Source organism: Fundulus heteroclitus, chromosome 22 (genome assembly GCF_011125445.2).
Source record: "Fundulus heteroclitus isolate FHET01 chromosome 22, MU-UCD_Fhet_4.1, whole genome shotgun sequence".
Classification (NCBI taxonomy): Eukaryota; Metazoa; Chordata; class Actinopteri; order Cyprinodontiformes; family Fundulidae; genus Fundulus; species Fundulus heteroclitus.
Window position 1 is genome coordinate 21,760,691 of NC_046382.1, and position 18,703 is coordinate 21,779,393.

An 18,703-nucleotide genomic window follows, 5' to 3' on the forward strand; every position below is an offset into this window, starting at 1 on the left:
TTTAAAGCTGATGTCTCACCGTTTCCTATATGGCAAATGTATACTGCCGTTTTGAAAAAAAAAAAAAACATAACATGAGTTCAAATGTGGAAAAAACCTTCTTTAGGCATCAAATCCTTTGACGTTTTTAAGTATGTTTGCTGCTTAGATACTTTCCTGTTTAGTGTGATAATTGTATAATGAGAACAATGGGGTGGAATTCAGTGTTCAGCTGCATCAGGACTGTTTATATCAGTTTTTCATGACGTGTCTTTTTTTCCCACATGTTTTTTCATGTGTTTTTTCACGGCAATTTAGGCATACCATATGAAGACCCTGGTTGCTTACATGTACCAATGGCAGCTTTGCTCTATAAAAAGGATATATAGATGACACACAATGGTATCTTCAGTGCTTGATTGATTTTATTTGAACAAGGTTGCATCTGGCGTCATAGTAGACAGGTTACAATAATAAAATATCAATCTCTGTTAGATTCTTAAGTGTCCTATCTCTGTTTTGTTTCTTTTAAACTATTATCTTCCCCATGAGTTGTCAGAAAATTACTAGCCAGATAAATAAGGCAATAATGGAGTCCTTTCACTTTTAATCTTCCACCTTCCCAGTGCCAGTGAAGTCTGCATAGCACATTATCCGATGCAATATCATTTCATGTAATATCATTTCATCAATGGTTGAGTTGTCGTTAGCTTTATACATCTTGTATTAAATAATACTACGTATTTTTCAGGGATGTTATCAAGGCATTTGTTTTATCCTTTTTCTCTTCCTTTCTTTCTCTTTCGCCTTTCCGATTTTGTGTAAATTGAATGTGAAATAGTCCCAAAATAATATTTATCAAAGCTTTTTGCATATATATATATATATCTATATCTATATATATATATATATATATATATATATATATATATATATATATATATATATATATATCAAGTGGAGTGCTATAGCAAAAGCAGTAATGCTCCGCTTGTGAAAGTAAATCTGTTGGGCTCCCTTTGGTATTAAAACAGCAATTCTTAATGCTACACATACAGACAGGATGCGTAAAGAAACAAAAAAAAAACAGTTGTAGTTTTGTCGACACCTTAGGAGTACTGCAGAGGTGTTGAACACATGCTGTGATTGAGCTTCAGCACTCATGTTGCCGTTTTTTTGTTTATTGTTTGACAAGTCAAAAATATCTGTGGTGGACTTACTCGTGTGATTATTAATTATTATTAAGTGCGTAGGAAGGTGATTTGGCTGTGTTTTTTTTTTTATGGCATCATGTTTTCCAATGTCATTTAAATTATATATATTATTTATAATAGTATGATGAGGTTATTACAGTGACAGCATAAATACAAGTAAATGTAGAACAAATGGATAGTTTATTTTCCAGGCAGTTACATCCTGAACATTATCATCTAAACTTGCACCGACCAGCACTGATGAACCGGTTCTTCCACAGGCTCCCTGGGTGACCCAGCATCGACCTCCAGAGAAGTGGCCAGAGGCAGGAAGGCTGCAGTTTTTAGACTATAAGGTCCGTTACAGACCTGAACTGGACCTGGTCCTGAAAGGGATTACCTGTGACATCGCCAGCACTGAGAAGGTTTGTGTGTGGCTTCTTTTGTTGTTTTTTGGGTGTTTTTATATTTTTTTAATTTTGTCAGTGTGTGTCAGTGTTTATGAAACATATAAAAACAACCACATATAATTCAAGGCAAAAGTTTTAAATGAAACGCTATGAATAAATAAGACCCTTTTATACCCACAAGGTTGTTTAGGGCAGCTAATTTTTTCTCATTTATGTGCCAAACAACAAATTTCAATTCAAATTTACTCATATTATGCCAATTCCCAACACATGTCATCTTAAAGAACCCCTTCAATGAAATAATACAGGCTGGTTGGTTAAAAGGTTTTCTGAAGAAACAAATTTGATCACTGAAGGGGCAACTAGTAATTATCGGAAAGGAAATTATTTGCAAATTTTACACCAAAAGGCACATTTTAAGGCAAATTGGACTAAATGGACCAAATTGAAACAAAATTTAAAAATGTTAAACTTTGGCTTAATTATAAGTGAGTAAAATGGTTCTTCAAAGGAATACGAATAGCAACCAGAATTTTATTTCTAAACTTTATAAACTTGCTGTAACAATTTCTGCAGACAGATACCGACTTAAATAACATATTTTAGTGTAAGATAAGGGAATGAAGCTCATTAGATTAAGCTTAACCCTACATGTCAAGCATTGACATTCATCTCTGTAAGAAAAGATCAGACATCAAAGAGAAACAGCAATGACCAAAAAGGGAAGGTACTTTAATGGGCCCATTTTTGCCCAGGTTGGCGTTATTCTTGCCTTTCCTCTCAATAACGCAAACATTTTGGTTCCATATTCTTATTTTTAGGCAAGAACAAACAGCAAGGCTTGGAGAAACACAATCTGCAATCGTATAAAAGTCTTTAATAATGAATAAAAGGTGAACCTATTCTGCATAAATACATAAAAAATATTTCGAAACAAACCAAAAATAATAGCACTTTGGACTAATTGCACAAATTGGATGTCTGTATTGCAGCCTCTTAACTATCGGTAACTATGGAATAGACCTACCATGTTCTTTTCTTCCTTAACTCTGCCTTTCATCTTTAGAAAGGAGCATTCATCTCTTGTTTACTCGACAGGTCTCAGTTGATTTCTTTGTGGCTTAATTTAGGCCACCAGTATCTGGATTGTTCTGTTAATGAGTCTTGAATTTCTTTATCAGTCTGAGATTGATATTATATTTGAAAAAACCCTTGCTAGTAAGACAAACAGCAAAGATCAAAGATATGTGTTCACTTTTTAAAAGGACTAAATAAAGCAAAAATAATTACCCTTGGGAAATTCTTAGCACTATGGATGTCTCAATTGGGAATTTTTTTGTTCCTCATACTGATCCAGCAACAAATGTCATCTTTCATTGTGCTGCTTTAACTTATTAAGTTTTTTGACACTACATCAGCTGAAATGCTATCCTGTAGCCTAATCCTTGTTTTCTCAGGACATGCAGCAACAGTGTTCAGTAAGCTCATGTCTTGCTTCTGCTGACAATTTTTACTCCAAGACCCCTTTGCTAAAGTGGTAAGCTAGTGTTAGCATGTATACTTGTGTTTAGATTTGACTTTGCCTACTTTAGGGTGGATCAAGTTAAAGGTATGCAGTGAAACAATAATGGAAAATGCTTTTTCTGCTTTACCAAACTGAGCTCTATATTATTTAAATTGTAAAATGCATTTGACACATTTAAGGTGTGCCCAGGGTGGCATCCTCAGAGCTCTCTATTTTTGGACAACCTGACATTTTGTAATTTAAAAGGACAAATTTACAAATGCTACAAAAATTCAAAAATTTGTGTGTCCAATTCCATGATGCCGGCTACATTATTAACACAGCAAGTTGGGTTGGAATTAACTATCCTTTTGGATCTGAAGTTCAGACTTTGACAAAGTTAGCAGTTGACACAGCAAGTATTAGAAGCTGCGTTTCATCATTGAATCCTGACACTGATATTCTGAAAATGCTTTTATCAGTTGGTGACATCCCGCCTTGGCTTTAAATAATGTAGGAAACAAAGCATTAATGCAGTTGTTGGGTCCAATCAGAGTAAAAAAATAATTGTATTGATGTTTTTGCGATGGACATACCAACGGTTTGCATCCACCAAAAGATGGATTTTCAAAGGACGTATATGAAATCATATCTAGGATCTTAATTTAATACTGAATATATGCTTTCTTTTATTAATTCCAGATTGGTATAGTGGGCCGCACAGGAGCTGGAAAATCAAGCCTGACAAACTGCCTGTTCCGCATTATTGAAGCAGCTGAAGGACGTATCCTCATCGATGATGTAGATATCTCCACAATTGGACTCCATGATTTAAGAAATAATCTTACAATCATCCCACAGGTAGGAATTTAAGGCAAAAATGAATGCAGGTGCAAGATCCTCTAATTGATAAGTACACTAACGTATCTGATTCTTTGAGCACAGGATCCTGTCTTGTTCTCTGGTTCGCTGAGGATGAATTTGGATCCGTTTAATAAGTTCAGCGACGAGGAGATCTGGAAAGTCCTTGAGCTCTCTCATCTGAAGGATTATGTAGCTGGGCTGCAGGAAGGATTACAGCATGAGGTTGCAGAGGGAGGAGAAAACCTCAGGTGGGCTGACTCATAAAACAGCAGAATGTGCTAACATGGAGCGACAATTATTCTATATACTTTCAGTGATTTTTTTTTTTTTCTGTTTGCAAAAAGTGGATAATAATTAAGAATTGATAATTGCTAATGTTCCCAAAAGCATTTCCTTCCTATAAGGCAGGGGTGTCAAACTCATTTCTATATGGGGCCACTTTGGCATAATGAAGTCATTAAAAGGGCCGGTTGCACATGTATAGACGATACCTTTCATTTCATAATTTCATTCCAGTTCACATAGAATATAAAAAAACGCACAGTAACATAAAGATTAGCAACCTTAGGCCCGTTTGTAACAGTTTTCTGCAAAAAAAGTTGATATTGGGTTGAGTTACCTTCATGAGGCGCAGTTTGAGCCACTTTTAGACACTTTAAAAGGATATATGCCTCTACTTTTAATGACATCATGCCTTTTTTTTTTGGCTTTGAGGCCTGAATAATTGACCTCGCGGTCCGTATTCAGTCCCGCGGGCCTTGAGTTTGACACCTATGCTATAAGGTGTTTGTACCAGCTGGCCCTGGTATCACCCATATGTACAAAACACTTGTGCATGGCCAATCCTAAGAGTTGTCCCAGAGTGTTTTTATTTTATTTCTGATAGCTCCAGTTTAAAATTTGAACATTTACTACCTCCTGATTCAGAAAACTATCCGCAAAGAGTTCTCCCACTGCACGGTCCTCACCATCGCCCACCGCCTGCACAGCATCATGGACAACTCCAGGTGAGTCCGAGTTCAGCACACGAGTCAGTTTGGGTGTCCTGACACTTGCTGCACTCTCGTTTCATTCTTTGTGTGACAAAGTGAGGCAGGCAGAATTTATTTAAATAACATTTGATCAATAAATCATTCACTCAATCAACCTTTATCAGCAGACTTAGGTCCATAGTCACAATAATATAAAAGGGAACACAAAATATAAAAGCAAAATTTAAATGTATAAAAGTATGGTGTAAACTGAATCTGAAATGAAGACAGATATAAAATGACTCAATGCGCGGTTACTATTAAAAAATTTACACGAAAATGCTTCAACCAGAGCTTCTTTAGACTAGATGAATAACAGAAATAACTCAGGTTTGTGAGTGCTAAAATTATGATGTTTGAAGCACCATGTGGCTGTTCACTAAAACTGACAATTACCGTTTCTAAAAGTGCTTTCATTGTGCAGTGCTTGCACAAAACTGGTAGAATATTTTTATTTTTTTCACTTGGCATTATGTGAAAATTGTGAAAGTACATGAAACCGTTCTAATATGAAGAATGAAAAATCTTGTGCTATAGAACGAAATGTGTGATTTGAAGAGGAACACTAAAACATTACTCGAAACAAATACAAATACTATAAAACTGTGTCTAATTATAATGCGTTTAAAAAATGTTTCAACAATGTAGTGGAAAATATAAAGTATTTACAAATGCATTGTATTCATCTTCAACAGTTGTACAGCTAAACAATACACAATAATTAAAATTTCCAAATATATTGATTTAATCCTTAGCCCCAGATTGCTCCCCGGGTGCTGTGATAGCTGCCAATTGCTCCCTAAGGAATGGTTTAAATGCAGAAGACAAATTTCATTGGAATGTGCAATTGCAACGACAAATACAGCTTTCTTCTTCTTAAACTATGGTCTCACAGAAACAACATAAAGGGTAAAAGATATTTCAAACAGCAGAAATAAACGTACTTCCGGTTTTGGGGTTTGCAGACGACGCCTTGTTTTCCATGATGAACATTAAATTGTCCAGTAATTGCCCATCCCTACCCTGTCCTTGAAGCTTTTTGTGATTTGTTTCCTGTTTTTTTAGATGTTCTTGCTCCAAGAAAGTTTCTTCTTTAAAATCCAAAATATTTATGATTTTGATAATCAAGTTTCCTGCCGTCTTCTAGCCTGTGTGCGGGTCAGGTTTACCCCTTTGTGTGCGGGTCAGAGTAGAGTGGCTCAAACATAAAAAGAGTGGTACACTTCAAAGTCTTAAGTGGACTCACCTGGATGTGAATGCAGCACCATAAACTGAGAGAGAGATGAAAAGCAAGGACCTTTCTCAACATTTTTGTACCTCTAACTCATATTTTTAAGGTTGTTTCTTCCTTGACTTCAAAGAGCACACGTGCTCGTCTCTACCGGTCACAATTTAACATGTTTTTAATCACAGCGAGTGTAAGCACTGCTCAGTGGGTTATGATGTTAACACATGTTTCTGCTCCACAGGGTGATGGTCCTTGATGCTGGTCAAATAGTGGAATTTGATTCTCCAGACAATCTGATGGAAAGGCGAGGCCATTTCTACTCCATGGCAAAGGATGCTGGGATAACACAAGAAAGCTTAACAGCTCTCTAATGAAAAATACTTTTAAGTTGTTGTTTTTTTTTTTTAAATCTGTCCAGTAAACATTGCAAGGTGTACTGTATTTATAGGAAACAATATGAATAAATTATATTGTACATGTACATAATTTTGTATGGGAACAATAAACAATCTTTCTGAACCATTGCTTCTTTGGATAGTTTATATTACCTATTAAAGTATTTAGATCTTTAAAGGAACTGTTTGATATTTTGTTATGCACTTTTTGATAAGCTTTTGGCTCAATTTTACACATGGATGACAATGCTATATCAATGTCTAGTAGAGTTGTCATAGGTTTGAGATGCGTTTGTCCTTTATGCCCAATGGTACCAACTCAAAGCATTTAGGCTTCTACACTGCAAAAACGGAACTAAAAATAAGCAATATTATCTTAAAATGTGTGTATCTGTCCTTGATTTGAGCAGGCAAATAAGATGATCTGCCAATGGAATAAGACTTTTGCACTTAAAATAGGAACAACTCATCTCCATCATCCCCTATATTAGCTTTAGCTGTCACTTTATACATCTTGTATTAAATAATACTGTATATTTTTCAGTGATGTTATCAAGGTGTTTGTTGTTTGCACCTGTAATACTTTATGAATTGGTTTTGCTGGTCTTTCTCTATCTCTCTTTGCAGGTGTAGCAGCAGACTCCGAGAATGTTATCTTGCTCTCTCCTTTTACTTTCCTCTATTTTTGTCACCTTTTTTTCTCCTCTACCTTCACGCTTTTGTGTCCATTGAACATGAAATAGTCCCAGAATGAAATCTAAGATTTTTGCATATATAAATCAAGCGGAGCACTATTGCGAAAGCAGTAAGGCTCCACTTGTGAAAGTAAATTCTGTTGGGCTCACTTTGGCATTAAGACAACAATTCTTAATGCTGCACTGCCAGACAGGACATGTTTAAAAACAATAAAGTCAGGCACTAGATAGGAAAAAGTTCTGGTGAATTTCAGAATACAATTTACCCACCAACTTATTGACTAGTGTAAACAAAACGGCAACACTGAAACACAAGAAAACTGTCCTTTGGAGGATGAATGGCACGGAGAACCATAGTTGTTTTTTAATCGTTTATGAGGGATAGCAACAGAAGGGAACACGTAAACTTCTGTTCTCACAAGCGCCGTTTCGGCAGCCGAGACCGCAGCTGGCTGCTGTTTCCTTAGGACCAGTGTGAGTGGGAGAAACTGTCTGGCCATTCTTATAGATGTTAATGTATAAAATGACAATAGCATGTGCATATGTTGTAACTTGTGGGTTTTGTTCCTTTTAAATCTGTTTAATTTTAGAAGAATCATGCTTGAAAAATCATCCTCTAATTCATAGAACCCCTAATTATATAACTCAAGCAAAATTGAGGCAAATACCATTCAATAAAATGCGTTCCCTTGGCGGCATTATCTGCTACATTTATGTGAAACATTTTTTTTTTTACCAGCTACGCTTATGACTAAGAGATTCTTTGTGAAGGATGGGAGAGAGGGAGGAGGCAGGAATCAGAGAGGGAGTAGAAGAGCTATAGAGGCACTGAGGGAGGTAATCAAAGCCGGGGATCTTTTATTTCCCTTTTTTTATTTTATTTTTTGGCACAGAGGAGAGCTGCTGTTATTTGTTCTGCATTCCCTCCCGAGAAAGGTGAGTGTAATTATCATTAATCAGAAACACGTGCAGAAAGACTTTGTTTATTCGGTTTGGCTATTATAGCAATAAAACAGTTTGCTGATATTCTCTGTCCTTACTGTGTAACTAACTCAACAGGTCACATCGGTTAATTAAATCTTTAGAAAAAACGATTCATTTTATGTTTGCCGAGAAAAGCTTAGGACTGGATTTATTTACTGCTTTACATGCTGCATAAAGTCTCCGCAGTGGGACACTGCTGGTATAATTTACATGCATATTATTTAACTGAATGTCACTTTGATGCTGTTAAAGGTAGAACAAATCAATCTCAGTTCTCAACAGTTTCTGACTATACTATATGTGTTTTGTAAAGAAAATAAGTCAATAATTCTGCCAAAACCATCCCAGATTTTCTTAATCCTCTTGTGCATGGATGCATATTCTGTTAGAAAATGTAAGATTTGACAGTGGAAACAGATTTTCTATTACCCTTTTAATGCTGGATTTAAATCTTTTCAAAGCTGCACAATCTTTAATGTGTTAATTATGTAGAAAATGCAAAGGTTCTCAAATTCCATTAAACAACACAGTCAACAGCAGATGTTCTACCTCTTTTCTTCTCCCAGTTTTTGCTTTCAGATGTGCCCGACCAAATATGCAACAGATGTGCTCCCTCTTCCTCTCTCACCAGCTGGAATATTGACTTTATGATTTAATTCATGCAAAGCTCCTAAAACGTCACATGAGTTGAAAGTAACAAAATATGAATCCAAATCAATTCAATCTGATTTAACGATTACTTGGTGATGTCATCATTTATTTTATATCTCAAGTAACCCAACACAGTTTTTCTACCCAGCTCTACCCGTAGCTACCACCTGCCTGCCTCAGCATGAACTTCTCAGAGCAGATTTCATTCCTCTTCAGCTGTAATGTCAGCCCCAGTGAAACGCCAAAGCTGGACATCAGCGTCACCAAAAGTGAACCGCTGTCAGTCGCCGTCCCCATGACCGTCTTTTACAGCCTTGTCTTCTTATTTGGAGTATGTGTGCTCGCTGTGCAAGACACAAAAATTTGTGACTTTACTACCTGTGGATTGCAAATGATCCAAAGCGCTTTCCTTTTGAATGCTTCGCAGGTCGTATTCAATGGTGTGAGCATATTGACCCTCCTCATGGATACTCATATGAGAGTCAGCGCCATTCGTGTCTACCTTCTGAGCCTCGTTATTTCAGGTACCTGCCGTGATTTATCACCTCCTGTGAAGTGCAATCTCTGACACCTTTCATGGTGAAAGAGATATTTCCGTTATGGTATGAGCCCAAACAGAATCAAGTGCATTGCTATTGCCAAATCCCGGCCACTCATGCTTATGATTGTGCTGATTATTATTCCTGATATGTTGGTGCTTTAAGTTAAAATGACTGCCTTTTAAGGTATGACTTGCAAAAGTGTTGACAAACTTCCATCTCTATCATTTTTTTTAACCTTTTAGACATTCTGCAGCTGTTGACCATCCCAATCACTGTGTATCGGTATTACTGGGAGAGCTATCCATGGCGTCTCGGCCAAGCGGTGTGCAAAGTGTACTTTATGGTCCGCCAGATGTACTGCGCCACCACAAGCTGGGTTATTGTGACCTTCACCACGGAGCGTTATGCAGCAATATGCCACACTATGTGGTCCATCTCCAGTCTGAAGGTGCAGTGCTTGCACAACAAACCTATTCTGTGTGTTCCTGACAGCGACAATTCCACTCAACGCCGCTTGCAAAGCGTTTTTGTGTTGTTGTCGTTTTTCATTTGAATGTTCTCGCACAAAAAACAGTTAGATCTGGGCATGGGCGCTCATAAAGATAAGAGACTTTGCTGTCCATTGAATGTACACCTGAATGTTTTCTACAGCATTTTAGCAAGAGAAGACGACACAAATCCTAAAATGCACAAAGCATAATATCAAATTATTTATTTACAAAAACTTGTGAAACAAGAAAATAAATACAAATTTTTATTATGAATAAAAAACGTTTATTTCAACTTCATTCCCAGTCCTATAATTAATAAAATAAATAGGAATAATTAATTATTTTGACTCTAAAAAATATTGATATACACACACATATATATATATATATGTGTGTGTGTGTATATATATATATATATATATATATATATATATATATATATATATATATATATATATATATATATATATATATATATATTTGAATATCATGGAAAAGTTGTTTGATTACCATAGTTCCATTCAAAAAGTCATTCAAAAAGTCAAAATTTCATAGATTATAGATTCAGGGCCCACAATTGAATTTATTTCAAGTTTTTATTTGTTTATTTTTACATAATTTCTGCTTCCAGCTCATAAAACCCATGAAAACAGGAAAACAACAATGAGTTTGTTGGGAACAGTCATGGTTATAAAGTCTAACAGCAACAGAGAGGAAATATCTGAAATGACGCTCCATTGTCCACCTAGAATGCAGCAGTCTTTTATTGAAGGAGCTCTCCAGCTCTGCAACAGCTTCAGTTGTCCTTCTGTTCCCCATCACCTGCACTGGGTCAAGGTGGCATCCTTGGATAGACATGGCCATCCTGATAAGCTTGTCTAACAGTTTCCTCTCAGCTGTAGATAAGCTACTGCTCCAACAAACTACACACAAGGTGATGGTTGATGCCACTAAAAAGTTAAAAAAAAGTCTTCAGGACCACCTCCTGCACTCCAAAAGATCTCCTTCTGCCCAACACATCATTTTGAGGCACTTTACAAAGCCAATTCAATCAAATCATACAGACAGATTGGTCGGAAGTTTCCTATCTAAGAAAACCCAGCAGATTGCATGGAGTCTTGACAAGCAGGCATTCACTCATCCAGAAGGAGCCTAGAGCCACAGGGACAATCCTCTGCATTGTCCATGGCTTTGCAGCAATTCCTCATACTGAGCATGCATGAAGCGACAGTGGAGAGAAAATCCCCCTTTAACTGAGAGGAAAACATCCAGCAGAACTGGGCTCAGTATGAACGGTCATCTGCCGTGACCAACTGGGGATAAGAGAAGACAGAGCAGAGACACAATGGCAGAATGATCTGCCCCCCTGGATGCTGTCACAGCTAACAGAACAACAGACTAGGTGTACCTACTATGAAGAGAAAAAGACAGAGAAAAAAAAAGTTAAAAGCTGAAATAAACAATGCAAATCGGAGAACAGTAGGAGAACTCAGTAGAGTAAGAAAAATAGACCCTGAAGTCCTCCAGCAGCCTAAGCCTATGGCAGCATAACTATAGAGGTAGCTCAGGGTAACATGAGCCACTATAGTTATAAGCTTTGTCAAAAAGGAAAGTTTTAAGATTAGTCTTAAAAGTAGACAGGGTGTCTGCCTCATGGACCAAAACTGGGAGTTGGTTCCACAGGAGAGGAGCCTGATAGCTAAAGGTTTTGCCTCCCATTCTACTTTTAGAGACTCTAGGAACCACCAGCAGACCTGCAGTCTGAGAGCGAAGTGCTCTGTTAGGAACATACGGGGTAATCAGAGCTCTGATATATGATGGAGCTTGATTATTAAGGGCTTTATACGTTAGAAGGAGAATTTTAAATTCTACACTGCAAAAACAAAACTAAAGATAAGTACAATTTTCTTGAAATGAGTATATTTGATTTGAGCACGTAAATAAGATGATTTGCCAATCAAATGAGATTTCTCTCATCTCCATCATCTTATTGACCTTCTCAAATCATGGACAAACAGGCTTCATACTGAATTTGTGGACTTCCTGATAGTAAAGAATTACAATAGTCCAGCCTTGAAGTAACAAATACATGGACTAGTTTTTCAGCATCACTCCTGGACAGAGTATTTCTAATCCTGGCGATATTTTGGAGGTGAAAAAAGCAATCCCTAGAAACCTGTTTACTATGGGATATGAATGACATATCCTGGTCAAAAATACCATATCGGTACCATACCCCCTTTTTTCACAAAGCACTTTAATATAACAAAGGTCATCAAAATGCTGTACATACAACTGAAAGTAACCATAAAATTAAAATAGACAAGTATAACACAGACAAGCTAAAATAGAAAATAAGATGAATAACTGTAAACTGTAAACTGTAAAACTAATTCAAAATCATTTAAAAATAATTAAAAAATAGAATCAACCTCTCAGAATGTGCAAAATGCTTCTGCAAACAAGTGTCTTTTAAGAACAGTCTTAAACTCTAAAAGAGATGAGGCGTACCTGACATCCAAGGGGAGATTATTCCACCACTGTGGAGCCACTACAGTGAAGGCACGATCTCCTCTTAATTTCTTTTCTTCTTTAGGGACAACAAGGAGCTGCTGGTTGGCAGACCTTAGGAAATGTGCAGCAGCTCAGAAAGGTACGGGGGCCCAAACCATTAAGAGATTTAAAAGCAAATAAGTGAACTTTAAAATGGATCGTAAAACGTATAAAAAAATAACACCAGGGGTTGTTTACTTGGTCCACTATGTCACTGACAGTTCCCTGGATGTTCAGCAGTAGCGGTATGGTGGGTCAGTGACTGAGGAAATCCACCACCAGCTCTTTGGTTTTCCCCGTGTTGATCAGGAGTTGGTTCTGCTGGTACCAGTCTACAAAGTCCTGAGTCCGCTGCCTGTACTCTGAGTCATCCTGCTTCTCATTTAAACAGCTATGAACTTTTTAAAAAACCTTGGCATGATCCCAGAAACTGGCCCTGGTCTAATCCGAACATAAAAATGCTCCAATGAAGGATTTTCATTTTGAGCACCGGTCCCTTCTTCAGTCTGTAGTTTAAAATGCATGAAATCAGCACCATCAATGCCCACAGTCTGATTCACTATTAATTACCACATTTCCTGACTCATTGACTTTTCAGCACCTCGGTATATTTCACACTGTGCATTAATAATTCATTGTTTCCCGTGACTTGAATGGTTGTGATTACCACCCTGTGCCCCCCCTTAGTAATTAGCTGTATGAAAAAAAGGCTGATTAATAAAAGGCTGCAAAAATAACTGTTTTTCCTCCCACTCTCTCATCTTCGCGCTAAAGAAATCTCGACTGCCATGCCTCGTCATTGTGTGGGTCGTTTCCCTGGTCTCAGCAGTGCCATTTGCACTGGTCTATGACCAGGCACGCGCCTGCATCCTGGACTACACCGCGACCACGCAGGAAGACGCCTTTCAGGTCTCCACCATGTGTGAAATGACAGAGCCCGACCCGGCACACATCTACAAAGGAGCCTTACTCCTGAGAGCCGGGCTCTTCTTTCTGGTGAGACCAGCGTCGCAGGTTTCGTCTGCTCCGGCATCAGACACGAGCCCTAAACCTTCCTGCCTGACTACAGGTCCCCCTGGTTTCCATCTTTACACTCTACATGCTCATCCTGCTCCACCTACAGCGAAACGGTCGTCAGAGGAGGAACATGGGTCTTGTGAGGCCAGATTTAGAGGGAAGGCGAGATGTCCAGTGCCACCGGATTGGAAAGCTACTTTTGAACGAAAAGAAGGCTTTGAAACTGATGGGTGAGCTGAAGGAAAAACTGTGAAAATGAACATCCTGTAAAGGACCAAGTATGATGGAGCCGTGATGAACAGTACGGCTACATTTACAGCATTTCAACTTCTTAACGTTTGTCTTTTCTTAGGTGCAGTTGTGGTCGCCTTTTTCTTCTTCAACTTTCCAGATATCGCCTCATCCCTCATGCAGGTCTACGTGGTGGTGTGGTCCGACACGGTCCTTTCCGTCTACACTGTCCTGAAATCATATCTGTCCCTTCCACTGTGGTACATAAACGGCGCTCTGGACCCGCTTCTGTTCTGTATTTCGTCCCACACGTTCCGCAGGGCGTGCTGGAGAACGTTGAGAAAGCTCAGACCCCGCTGCTACTGGAGGCACCGGGGCCTGTCTTGGCGGAGGACGCGAAGTTCCAGCGAGGATGCGAGCACAACGGCCAGAGAGAAGACCGACGGAAAATTCTACAAAGCAAAAAGCGAGAAGGGGGGACGACTCTGAAGGAGAGCAGGCAAAGGGCTGGGGAAGGTCTTTTCAGTGCAGGCTGCAACAAAAAGCACTCCCAACCATATGCTTTAGTCTTTCATGCTCTTAGAGACAAAGTATGTGATTTTCTGCTTTCTGCCACTTCCTTTTGTTCATGTGATACAATGTCAGAGTGTTGCTAATGTAAAAAAAAAAAACATTTGATTCCAGTTACGACTTGAAAACGCTGGAAAAATGCTTTCAGTGCTTTCAGCGTCATGTAATTTTCTTGAAAGACCTTGTTTTATGATGTTTTACAAAAAAAAAAAAAAAAAGTTTTTGGTTACATGTCAAAGTAACTGTGTGCTAATGGTAAAAAATGTGAATCTTATTCTAAATGTACCATTAAGAATAGTTGCACAACAATTACCGTCAACGTTGTTTATCAACCAACTGTTAGTGTATATTTTCAAGTATATGTTGTTATGGGTTATTACTGGAGTCTATTGCTGAGATGTTTGTTACGTGTATCCTTCAGCGTCATAAAGAAACAAGAACAAGAAATTATAGATATATATTAAAATGAAACATATCTTTTTTTTGTGTCTTGAATTATTCTTTAACTGAGTTAACTCCCATCCTGGCATTTTTAGCCCCCGCCTAACCATAACATCTCTTAATATGTAGAATTTGATTACAAAGTTACCAATTTAAGATATTTTCAGAATCTTGCTGTGTATTTTGCTTTTGCCAATAATGTAGATGTTTTTTTCCATCAATAGCGCACATCTACATTCTGTTAAAAACAAAACGCCAACAAAATTATATCGAAAAATATCAGGGTTATGAGCTTTTTATTCCCTACAGTTTTATTTTTAGTGAGGCAAAGTTCACACAGACAGCTTGATTTTGATTGCTACCATTGTGAGATGATGAGGCATGTTTTTGATTCGCTGCCCCCTCTAGGGAGCAAAGGGGGGGAGCAATTCATACAAATGAATGATTACTTGTCCATTTTTAATATATATTTTCTGCTCTCTTTCTGCCTTTCTTTTTTCTAATTGATAAAAAAACATAGAAATTAATTTTAAGGATTTGCCAATACACCACAGGTTGACGTAGATCTAATGCTGGCATTTCGTTGTCGTTTGATCAGAACACCAACATTGAGGATACAAATTCCAAGAAGCAATCCTCAAAGACTGATTATAAAATAGTTTGTTTATGATAACTTTTAGAGATTTTAAACTATTGGTAAACAGCTTTTTTGCAAATAGTTACAAAATAAAAACTATTCTTTGTGTCAGGTTAGACGGGTTGTATTTGCCAAACTGCAATAAAATATTTCTGTAAATCATTTTGTCGAAGCAGAGTTATAGTAAAAATATTCTGTAAAACTTGATCTTGTACTGCATGTTAGAATAGAATAGAATAACTTTATTGTCCCAAAGGAAACATGATTTGGGTACAGACTCTGGCTGCTACATAGTCCAAACTATGTGTCACACTACATTCACACATAAAAAACACAACTATAGAAATTCCATTATAAGACAATAACTAGATACATAAAGGAGCATGTTACATTACATTCACAATAAAAAATTTAAAAATAAAATAAATAAAAATGTATAAAAACCCTTCTTTAAAAAATCTGTTGTAAGAGATAATGGACACATTAAAAAAGCATGTCAGTTTAGTTTAAAATTTTGGATACCGTTGCGTTGTCTATTCCACAGTTTACTGCTTGATGCTGTTTATTGCTTTAATGGAAAGCGGAACAAATGAGTTCTTATAGCAGTTCAATCTACAGGCAGGGACTCTAAGACGTCGACCTGAAGGAAGAAACTGATACTCTGAATAAAGAATATGAGTGAGGTCTGACATGATTTTCTGGGCCTGTCTGGTTATTATTTCATTGAAGATGGTCTGAAGTGAGGGGTGTTGCTTGACTCCCATCAACTTCATTGCTCTTTGAGTAAGTTTGGCCTTCATTTAGGCTGACAGACAGGTTACCAAACCAGGTAGAAATGCCATACCTAATGATGCTCTCTATAACAGCACGGTAAAAGAGCAGCCTGACTTTCTGACTGACACCAAAGGCCCTCAGCCTGTGCAGAAAATGTAGCCACTGCTGGACCCTGTTGCAGACATAACCATGTCTGCAGCCTCCGAAATAATCAACCTTATTCTGCATCAATGTTGATGCAGAATAAGGTTTTTTGTCTGGATGAGAGAAAAAAATTGACATTTGGAATTGCTTTATTATTTATTTGATAGAAGGAATATCAAACAAAACTGGTTTTGTTCTGACAGAGTTATTCAAAACGTTTATCATGCACCTCGAATGAATAAACCTCCAGCCTATTAAATGAATCATATGCATATTTATAACTAATCATACACTAATTATAAGACACAGACATTCATCGACTTTTTCTTATTTTCCAGTTTGGCTCCCTCTTGCAGCAGCTGTGTTGTTTTCACTCCACAAAAGATGTAAAACTATTCTGTCAGGTTCCAAGTTGTGCTGATGCTGCAGATTCAGTCCTTTTTCTGTTGGGTTTATTCTGACCTACACGACTTCAGTGACAGATTCTACAAAGAAGCCGCTTTAGAGGATCAGAGAGGAAATTCCAACAAACTACTGTAGATTATTTTTTACTTTGGGGTTTCATTTTGGTGTACGGGCAATTTAAGACTGATAGGTTAGAAGTTACAATGATTTTGGCTTTTAAGTACAAAACACAACTTAGCTAGTTCACTTTAGGTTTAGCTTAGTAAAAAGGGATGGCTGTGAAGGTTGTGGGTTTGATTCTAGCTTCCCCCGTCACCTGTTGGTGTGCCCCTGAGCAATGCACTTAACGCCCTGATGCCTACTGATGAGTGTGTAATTGTGTGCACATTAGAATTAATCTGTCTGTAATATAAAGCACTTGTCAGCATGACTAGAAAAGCCCTATATATGTAATTTGTATGCCTTCACATTCTACTACAGTGTATCACCATGGCAACTTCCAGAGAAAGGAAATCACACGTTGAAGCACAAGCTATGGTCCTGGCACCGTCCACGACGCGTGACTTTCAGTACTACCCTCTTTCAGAATTGGACCTTTTTTTGTTTGATTTTTACTAAAAATACATTTCCATTTAAGATATTGAGTCTGATCAGAAACAAATACTTTTCATAACTTTGAAGGTTGCTTCTGATGACTCATTATTTAAAGCAAAGATGAGATTTTTTTTGTTTTATTTCACAGAACCCCCTGGGAAGCGAAACGGTAGCCGCTGTTTGTGATAAAGCCAATATGTACATGGAGTCGGTGTTGCGTCGGCTTACATCTTCAGGAAGAAAGCGCGAAAATGACTCTCAGATCTCCAGATCACAGATCATTACATATCTGCTAGATTTTCATCTACCTTTAGCTGCAGTAGTTGTTACTTTAATTTTGAACATTAATCAATATTGTAAATTTTAACTCGGCTAAAACTCTAGGCTATACGTTTTGTGCAATACAAGATCAGCACAGAGAATTCAATTCAGAGAATTTTTTATTTGCAAAGTAAATAAACCTTAATTAATTTGTTGTTTGAACATGTTTCATGCAGTTTATGCAGGAAGATTAGTTAAATTTTATCTAAAAGAGATGAAAACTGAGTAATTCAAGCAATTCATTTCTTGTCTGAGCCAGGAAAGCCTACACAAACTACTGACGGTGCGGATTACAATTATTTTTGAATATAGTTTTGTGATTTTATGGAGGGTCAATAAGCCCTGCTCTGGGATTGCATCAAACTAAATATCAGATATCCTAGAAACTGCAGATGAAAACATGAGGTCCTTCTGGACATAACACAGTCTTGGAGAGTTATTCTTCTTTTGTATTTGTCTGTCTGCAAGCTTCTTTAGTGTCACCAACTTGACTCTGTTGTAATGTTGTGAATATTTTTTGTTATTTGTTTTTCTAACTTTTTAATACTTTTTTAATTCACAGTTTAAACTAGGTATTTAAACATATGCCAAACTATTTCTTTCTCTCACCGTCTTTAATCAGACCAAACTTTTCCTGCTTTGGGTCAATTAGGATTATTATTTTATTTTATTATTATTTCCGAGATAGGGCTTTTGACTATTGTTTCTTAACTTTCTTTAAAATCAGAAGTTTATTTTTCCTTAGTATTTGTTAGAATTATTATTTGCTATTGCGGTGTAGAGTTTGTAGAATTTCCATTGATAAAGTGAGCATAGGAATACTCAGAATATTGTATTTTTTATTTTAATTTATGTAAAAAGAAAATACAAACAAAACAGTGTTTGACTGAAGAGTAGTTAAATCAACCATGCATTCTGCAAGCCAAATAACTGTCATTTAAGCCAGAACTATAAAGGTTGGGTTGTTAATATAGTTGGCAGTATCTAAATACAAATTAAACCAAGCATTTTTGTGATTTGGGGATGTTTCTGTGGAGGTAAATTGAGGG

At 37.2% G+C, this 18,703-nt stretch overlaps 2 protein-coding genes across 2 annotated transcripts in view; both read left to right on the top strand.

Moving 5' to 3' along the window:
• abcc2 (ATP-binding cassette, sub-family C (CFTR/MRP), member 2) overlaps positions 1-4,228 on the top strand; it is a 28,760-nt gene extending 24,532 nt beyond the window's left edge. Inside the window, exons 29-31 of the mRNA XM_036126559.1 lie at positions 1,454-1,597; positions 3,789-3,947; positions 4,032-4,228. Of these exons, the coding sequence (XP_035982452.1) occupies positions 1,454-1,597; positions 3,789-3,947; positions 4,032-4,214 (486 nt within the window). The 3' untranslated portion in view covers positions 4,215-4,228. The remainder of the gene's footprint in view (positions 1-1,453; positions 1,598-3,788; positions 3,948-4,031) is intronic.
• A 3,283-nt stretch (positions 4,229-7,511) lies between these two features.
• Positions 7,512-15,260, top strand: LOC105938664 (pyrokinin-1 receptor). The gene is made up of 7 exons (XM_036125835.1): positions 7,512-8,235; positions 8,850-9,265; positions 9,362-9,458; positions 9,719-9,924; positions 13,295-13,516; positions 13,590-13,767; positions 13,890-15,260. The coding sequence occupies exons 2-7, from the start codon at positions 9,116-9,118 to the stop codon at positions 14,255-14,257; spliced, it is 1,221 nt and encodes a 406-aa protein (XP_035981728.1). The 5' UTR covers positions 7,512-8,235; positions 8,850-9,115; the 3' UTR covers positions 14,258-15,260.
• The last annotated feature ends 3,443 nt before the right edge of the window (positions 15,261-18,703 follow it).

What these genes read in the sequence shown, in the direction of transcription:
- LOC105938664 (XM_036125835.1), top strand. Translation starts at nt 9,116, where the DNA reads ATGAACTTCTCAGAGCAGATTTCATTCCTCTTCAGCTGTAATGTCAGC. An exon ending in GGTCCATCTCCAGTCTGAAG is followed by an intron (nt 9,925 to 13,294) that starts GTGCAGTGCTTG and finishes TTCGCGCTAAAG; the next exon opens with AAATCTCGACTGCCATGCCT. An exon ending in GAAGGCTTTGAAACTGATGG is followed by an intron (nt 13,768 to 13,889) that starts GTGAGCTGAAGG and finishes GTCTTTTCTTAG; the next exon opens with GTGCAGTTGTGGTCGCCTTT.